This window comes from Seriola lalandi, unplaced genomic scaffold, assembly GCF_002814215.2.
Source record: "Seriola lalandi dorsalis isolate HSWRI2012SDOR001 ecotype SW California unplaced genomic scaffold, Sedor1 jcf7180002052125, whole genome shotgun sequence".
NCBI classification, from domain to species: Eukaryota; Metazoa; Chordata; class Actinopteri; order Carangiformes; family Carangidae; genus Seriola; species Seriola lalandi.
The window spans coordinates 34514-41800 of NW_019522678.1; the positions used below are offsets into that span (position 1 = coordinate 34514).

Genomic DNA, 7287 nt, shown 5'->3' on the forward strand with positions numbered 1-7287 from the left:
TCAAAAAAGTAAAATACAAAAGCAATAAACCTAAAAATCACAGTCACATCTGGAGCAATATTTATTTCAAGCAGAATAAATAACCGAGTCAGATTTATTCGACTACTTGAGTCACACTCAGTGAAATATTCCCCAAAGGACAAAGAAACATTCATCACAACATCGTTTACTAACGTGGTTCTAAAGAACATGGAGGTTCTGTGCAGCAGGGTTCCTACACAGCGTCAGTCTCCAGGCTTTTCACTTTCAGAATCAGAACTGCAGGTTTAACGTAACCTCTCGTACCAACGACATCTTGACGTATACGATACTGACAGTCGTGAAAAACCCTTCGTCCGCTGAATGTCTCGGTGTCAGTTCGCTGACGTTCGGTTTTGACGTTGACCTGATTTTTATTTCCAACTAAAATTTTGATTTGTAAGTCGTTAGAATCCAACGTCTTTCTGATGCTGCTGCGAGGAACGAGCACAACTCAAATGTCACCTCAAAAAATTAATTATTTAACTGTTTTTTTTTCCTGAGTTCTGCCTTTCCCAAATTGGCCCCGCCCATTTCCACCTAAAACATTTTTTTCCCACCAGTTAAAAAAACAACCTCAGCTCAAGGTCCATCCCCTTTCAAATGGATCGCATGGTCTTCATCAGCTGATTGAGTTTTGCGGCTGTTTGAACTTTGCGAGGACTTCTCGTCTCGTCAACGACGTCCTGCTGATGAAGACCATGTGACTTGGGTCCAATATGACTCAAGAGTGAACTGATTAGAATTTGATAGTCAAAGGTCAAAGGTCAAAGTCACTGTGACCTCACCAAACACATTTGGCCTCAACTCAAGAATTCATGAACAGTTTAACACAAATGTCTATATGGATAAAATGAAGTGATGGCATTTCGTACCTAAAAGGTCAAAGGTCAACTTCACTGTGACTTAATAATGTTCTGCAAAAACACTTCTGGTCATTATTCAATGCTGTAACTCAGGTAGAAGAGACTGTGAGCAGATTTCCTGCAGCTCGCCTGGTTGTTGGAGGAAACATGTATTGGGATGAGTTAAATCGCTCACTGTATTCTTTTCGTCCCGACCTCTTTGACCTGAGCTCGTGTCCCTACAGGTGGCGCTACAGCAGCGTTTGGTTCTCCTCTAAACCTCATGGCGTCCAGCCGCCAATCAACACGATTGTCTGTCACTGTTTATGTTTTGATTAAAGATCCTGATCCACATGAAACTAAAAGTTAACAGTTTAGTGGATTTATCATCGCTGCACTGACTGGCCTGAGGGGGCGCTACAGCGTCTCAGACTTTACAACCCTGGACTCGACCCGTGTAGGAACCCTGTTAAACATTCTTCTTTCCTCTGAATTAGTGATAATAAAAAACACAATAACTGATCGGTGTCAAAGTGCAGAGTGAAGCTGTACAGTGGAGAGAGGACTCATGGGTAAGGGTGGAGCTCTCCGGCAGCGGCTGTGGTCGCGGTGGCGGTCAGGCGTTGTTCGTCACTGTTGGAGTGCACGGTGAAGCTGCTGTGGCGGCTGCCCCAGTCGTAGCAGTCGGAGGAGAGACTGTCGGAGAGACCGAAGACTGTGAGTCAGACCAACCATACGGAGGCCAAACAATGTCACGTGTTGATTCACCATCTGTCTCTTGACTCTCTCTCTCTTTTTAATTCTCCAGTTGTTGCCATGGATATAATCTTTTAGTGCACAATCAGACTGAGATGGCAAACAAGTATATGTGACGACATATGTATAGCTGCTTTGGGAATCAGTGATGAAGTTCGTACCTTGCTGATGTATTCTGGGGAGGAATGCTCCACGCCAGGTCGTCGTCGCTGTCGTACCGACGAGGGTTGTCGAAGAAGTATCCTCTGGAGGAAAGAATGTGGTTTGGTATCCCAGTGGTGCTCTGAGGACAAAAGATCAAAGAGAGGCAGCGATTTTATAATCCGCCATCAAACATCAGCCTCATAACATTTTTTTTTACAGTGCAGTCATGTCGAGATGAGCGAAGTCACTCGTCAGGGTTGTTGTTTCCAAAATGATTTGATGAGCAAAATGTCACTAAGAAAAACCTCTCTTCTGATTGCCTGACTGTTTTTCTGAGTGATCCAATAAAAATATAGCAGATTTCAGGTAAAAACTCTCAGAGAAAACAAATCCTGTAAAGGTTTGGATGGTGGGTCCAGGTGGGCGGGGCTTGGTGACTGCTTTGTTGTGACATCACAAAGTTCCAGAAGTCCTGACAGCTGGTTTTAAGGCTCAGTTTCTGAATACAGGCTGTGTGCATTTCTCTGTGGACTGAGGCTTTGATACTTTCACAGTATTAATATAGAAGCTAGACCTGATCTATAATCACACTACACATGGACACAGACCTTTACACTGGAGGAGCTTTAACTTATTCATAAAACATCAGCTCCTTCTCCTGAATCTGTAAATATTGATCAGGTTTAGCTGTTGATCACCAGATTTCTCCTTCTTCACTGAACACTCCTTTGGGATTTAAGTTTCCACACCACACTAGCTGTGATGTCATAAATCCTGCAGGTTCATTCAGGTGTTAAATTGCTGAAAAGCCCAGCAGAGGTCAGAGGTCACGTGACCCTGCCAGGAGGACTGACCCTGTCCTGAGGCGGTCGTCGGACCCTGAAGAAGAAGACGACCAGCGAAGTGGGCAGCAGCTCCCAGACAAACAGAATCACCCCGAACACGACGTAACCGGCGTCTCCCAGTGACGACCGCAAGTCCGCCTGGAAACACAAGGACAGGTCAAAGGTCAGGGGTAAGAAGACTTTTTTTTTTTTTAAACTCCTTAGCTCTGTTTAACCAGTCTACAGTAACCCTCACCTGGTCCGAGACGTTGTACCAGTCGTAATCGAAGGAGTTGATGGTCTCGATGTCGGTGAGGGCGAGCACCACCAGGTTGTAACAGGCTCGAGACGCGTACAGCAACACCACCATGATGCCGATCAGAGTCACCTGACACACCGACGTCCCCTGCACACAGAGGTGTCACTGCTTCACTAATCATCTTCATGTGATGATCTTTACACTCATTGAAAACTACAGTACTTTACCTTTGACTCCAGGTAAATGTTGGCCAGCGACATCTTGGCGACCTTGTAGAGGCAGACGGACAGCGAGACGGCGCAGAGGACAAACAGGCTGTCGTTAATGGTGACCCTCACCAGGACGATGGTCTTGACGTCGGCTGCCGTCGTCTTGACCAGCAGGGCACAGACCAGATTCACAACCAGGAAGAGGAGGCTGACGCCCAGGAAGACCAGGTACAGAGGGAGTCTGGAGGGGAGAGAAGACACCTGGTCTGGATTCTCTAAAACTGCAAAGTGTTTATCCACAACAAAGCACCATCTTTAACCTGTAACTGTTTCACTTTTTATACAAGTTAGTTTGATTTATGGATCATTTTTGAAAACATTGACTTACAAAACCTTCATGTAAGCAGATGAAGTTCGTCAAAGTTACCTGTACTTGAGCAGCGCAGGTGTGTACTTCGACTTTGCCTTAAAGTAAACCTGTGAGAAAAAAGAATTACAAACGCATTAAATCAAAAACACACTTTCCCTCAGCCTCGTTTTAGACATCTGAATTTGTTAAGTTGTCACATCGACACATTTCTTTGATTGACAAAAAATCGTTAGAGTTTCTTGTGTCGACTTCAACTTGTTGATGGGACGAATTCGTCGCTCATCACTCGGTCAAACAAAATAAAATAACCTCCTCTTCTCCGGCCAGTTTTTCTTCTCATGTAATCGTGTTTTTTATCGACCAGCAGGGCGGTAACAGGCCGCGACTGACCTACAAACTGACCACGATCCATCTGCAGGGCTGTCTTTGATCAGTACCATTGACTCTGTGGTCACTTCTGACTTGTCAAAACCACCTCAACTACCAACAGTCTTAACCCTGTTGTTGTGCAGCAGTGTGGACTTGTCAGGTCCAAAGCTTTGGTGCAAGACAAGATAATCCGAACTCTACTACCCATATTAATGCTCCCCAGATGATGCATCCTTATGATTTTGGTGATGCCCAAACCTCAGGGTTTGAGTTTGACCATTGCGTCCTAATTCCCCCTTGAAGTATATTGAGAAGTTGAAGTTGATGGAGCACATTCATGCTGCTCAGTCAATGAACCGTTTTAATTTTGAATACTCCATGAACATAAAATATAAAATATATAAACATAAAATATCCTGATCAAATTTCTGCTCCCCAGAAGATGAACCCTTTGATTTTACTGACTCCATGACCTTTTCCACCCTCAACACAGACTGGTAAGACTCTTAGACCTCGTTCAGACTTCAACAGACTTTACAAACATATGGACTCAAATATTTGGGACAACAGAATTATCTTGCCAAGATAATCTGAACTCTGCTGTCCATATTGATGCTCCCCAGATGATGAATCCTTATGATTTTGGTGATGCCCAAGCCTGAGGGTGATACCCGGTAGTATCACCATGAACATACAAAATATAAAACATATGAATATAAAGTATCCTGATCAAATTCCTGCTCCCCAGAAGATGAACCCTCTGTATTTTACTGACTCCATGACCATTCCTGTCGCCCCACCCTCACCACAGACTGGTAGACCCCGGTACAGACTTGAAAATATGGACTCAAATATTGAGACAAAAGACTTACCCACTCGGGGAGAACCACTTAACTTGTTTCGATTCCCTCAGAACACAGAAGCACAAAGTTGTTTTCGACTCACTTGATTAAGTCTTTGTCATAAAACTACGTTATAACTTCCGGTGATCCGTCAAGCTCCCGCAATTTGAAGAAGAAAAATGATGCGTGGAGATCCATCGCTGAACGACTTGGTCGGACCAGTATAGTTGCTTGTCAGACAAAAGTCTAAACTATGAACAGAGGAACTAGACGGCAAATACAGCCATTCAGGCTCCTTTCAGTTTACATCTCAACTGATTCATGCTCATCAAGTAAAGGTTGGTTTTCCACAGGTCTGTTTTGAAGGAATACCTAAAGATTTCTACTTTCAGTACCTACATACTTGGATGGCCCATGTGGACTCTAAATTAAAAAGGTGTGTGCAGGAGAGCTGCTTCATCAGAAGAGCTTGTCAGGTGGTTGAACAGCATCTGAAACCCCCTCACGCCCCGACACCTTTCCTACGTTCGACTAGTTCTGCAATTGCTGTGCTTTCCGGAAATCGACAATCCGATATTCACCCACTTCCCACCATGATCAGTCAGGGTCTGAACCGTCACCTCCGTACTTTAACAATATCACATCTCACCCCTCTCTATGACAGTTGGCTTCACTGCGCCTTCCAGTGAGCTGGTTCGGAACAACTATAAACTCTTTTGATCTCCAACGTGGTTAGGCAGCACGCCGTCCTAACTACTTCTTTTCTAGCATTACCTGGCCCCAACCTTTGACAAGTGACTGTAGCAGATATTGGTTCAAAAGGTGAATGAAAGACAGTGAATGTGGATGACGCCAAATGTCCCGAGTGAGCGCAGCCAATAATCTGTAGCTTTTTATTGCAGCAGCTTATTTCATCGATTAGTTCCTGAAGGTGCCCTCATTAAGGAAATGAGACACTGTAGTCTTTTAGAAATCAACCTGCCTCAGCTCAGCTCTCAGGGACGAGTGGCTGAAAGCTGCTGTAAAGACGCTCGTCACGAGTCTGAAAAGAAAACCGTGTCTTTGTCTCCTGGTCTATTTCAGACTCCAGCAGCTGCTGTGAGTGAAGACGAGGAGCAGCTGCTGCTGTGATCTCTGCAAACTGAATTTAAAACTGCTGGTTCAACATCATACGATTCATCACTGACAGTTTTTGCAGAACCAGAACCAGTACCAGTACCAGTACCAGTACCAGTACCAGTACTAGTATAATGACCAGTACCAGTACCAGTCTTTTCTCCACCTATACCCGTACCAGCACCAGTACCATTAGCATTGGCAGTACTAGTCTTTACTCCACCGGTACCAGTACCAGGATCAGGATTAGTAGCAGTACCAGTACTAGTATAAGGACCAGTACCATTAGCATTGGCAGTACCAGTCTTTGCCCCACCAGCACCAGCACCAGTACCAGTACCAGTACTAGTATAAGGACCAGCACCAGTACTAGTATAAGGAGCAGTACCAGTACCAGTACCAGTACCAGTACTAGTATAAGGACCAGCACCAGCACCAGTACCAGCACCAGTACCAGTACTAGTATAAGGACCAGGATCAGCACCAGCACCAGCACCAGCACCAGCACCAGCACCAGTACTAGTATAAGGACCAGGACCAGCACCAGCACCAGCACCAGCACCAGCACCAGTACTAGTATAAGGACCAGTACCAGACTAGCACCAGTACCAGTACCAGACCAGCACCAGCACCAGCACCAGTACCAGTACCAGACTAGCACTAGCACTAGCACCAGCACTAGCACCAGCACCAGCACCAGCACCAGTACCCCCTCACCTGTGCACAGTAGAGGTTCATGAGGCTGAGCGTGAAGAACTGCAGGCAGACGGGGAAGCAGTAGAGCAGCCAGAAGGCGAAGGGTCCGAGTGCGTTGGCGGTCACACAGTCTCTGAAGTAGAAGGAGAAGAGCAGGGCGCGCAGGGCGGCCCACAGCAGACACAGGAACAGGAAGGCCGTCTGGTAGCTGAAGCGCTTGTGTCGGTAGCGCAGCACCAGCCAGAGCTGGGCGTAGATGAAGGCGAAGAGCAGCGAGTAGAAGATGGTGTAGGCGATGGTCAGACCCAGCTTCACGTAGGGGGGGATGGCCGGCGTGATGGTGGGAGGGGGAGGGAGGTGGGAGCCGTTACCGGCGTGCTGCTGCTCCTGTGCCGGGTTCCTCTCCATCGCCTCCCCATTCATCCCCCCTGTGTTCCCCAGCAGAGGGAGGGAGGAAGAGGGGGAGGTTGAAGCCTCTGATCCGCGGCTGAAGGAGAAGAAGAAGAAGAAACGTGTCTCAGCTCGTTTCACGGATCCTTCACATCCATCAAATCTTCTCCAGACACACCGTCTGACTCGCAGAGAGGAGGAGGAGGAGGAGGAGGAGAGGCACCTCCCCTCTTTTTGCCGGTGCCTGGTGGAAACCTATTGGGCTCAGTCAGTCACATGACCCCGGTTCCCGGCAGGCGGTTGGCTGAGCAGGAGGAGGGATGCTGCAGAGAGGAGAGGAAGGTGGAGGGATGGATCTGGAAGGAGAGAGAGGTAAACTGGGATCTGTGGCCCCACCCACCACACACACACACACACACACAAACACACACACACACACACACACACAC

General features: G+C 46.8%; 1 protein-coding gene across 1 annotated transcript; it reads right to left on the reverse strand.

Moving 5' to 3' along the window:
• Positions 1-7: 7 nt before the first annotated feature.
• Positions 8-7015, reverse strand: LOC111650071 (G protein-coupled receptor 137Ba-like). Its single transcript, XM_023399853.2, has 7 exons — positions 6470-7015; positions 3483-3532; positions 3074-3296; positions 2844-2993; positions 2618-2746; positions 1781-1902; positions 8-1559 (listed from the first exon to the last, which is right to left on the reverse strand). The coding sequence occupies exons 1-7, from the start codon at positions 6869-6871 to the stop codon at positions 1430-1432; spliced, it is 1206 nt and encodes a 401-aa protein (XP_023255621.1). The 5' UTR covers positions 6872-7015; the 3' UTR covers positions 8-1429.
• Positions 7016-7287: the final 272 nt, after the last annotated feature.

Coding starts and splice junctions, on each gene's coding strand:
- LOC111650071 (XM_023399853.2), bottom strand. CDS start 6,871: ATGAATGGGGAGGCGATGGAGAGGAACCCGGCACAGGAGCAGCAGCAC. Junction 3,297..3,482: donor CCTGCGCTGCTCAAGTACAG/GTAACTTTGACG, acceptor TCTCCCCTCCAG/ACTCCCTCTGTACCTGGTCT. Junction 2,994..3,073: donor ACATTTACCTGGAGTCAAAG/GTAAAGTACTGT, acceptor CTCTGTGTGCAG/GGGACGTCGGTGTGTCAGGT.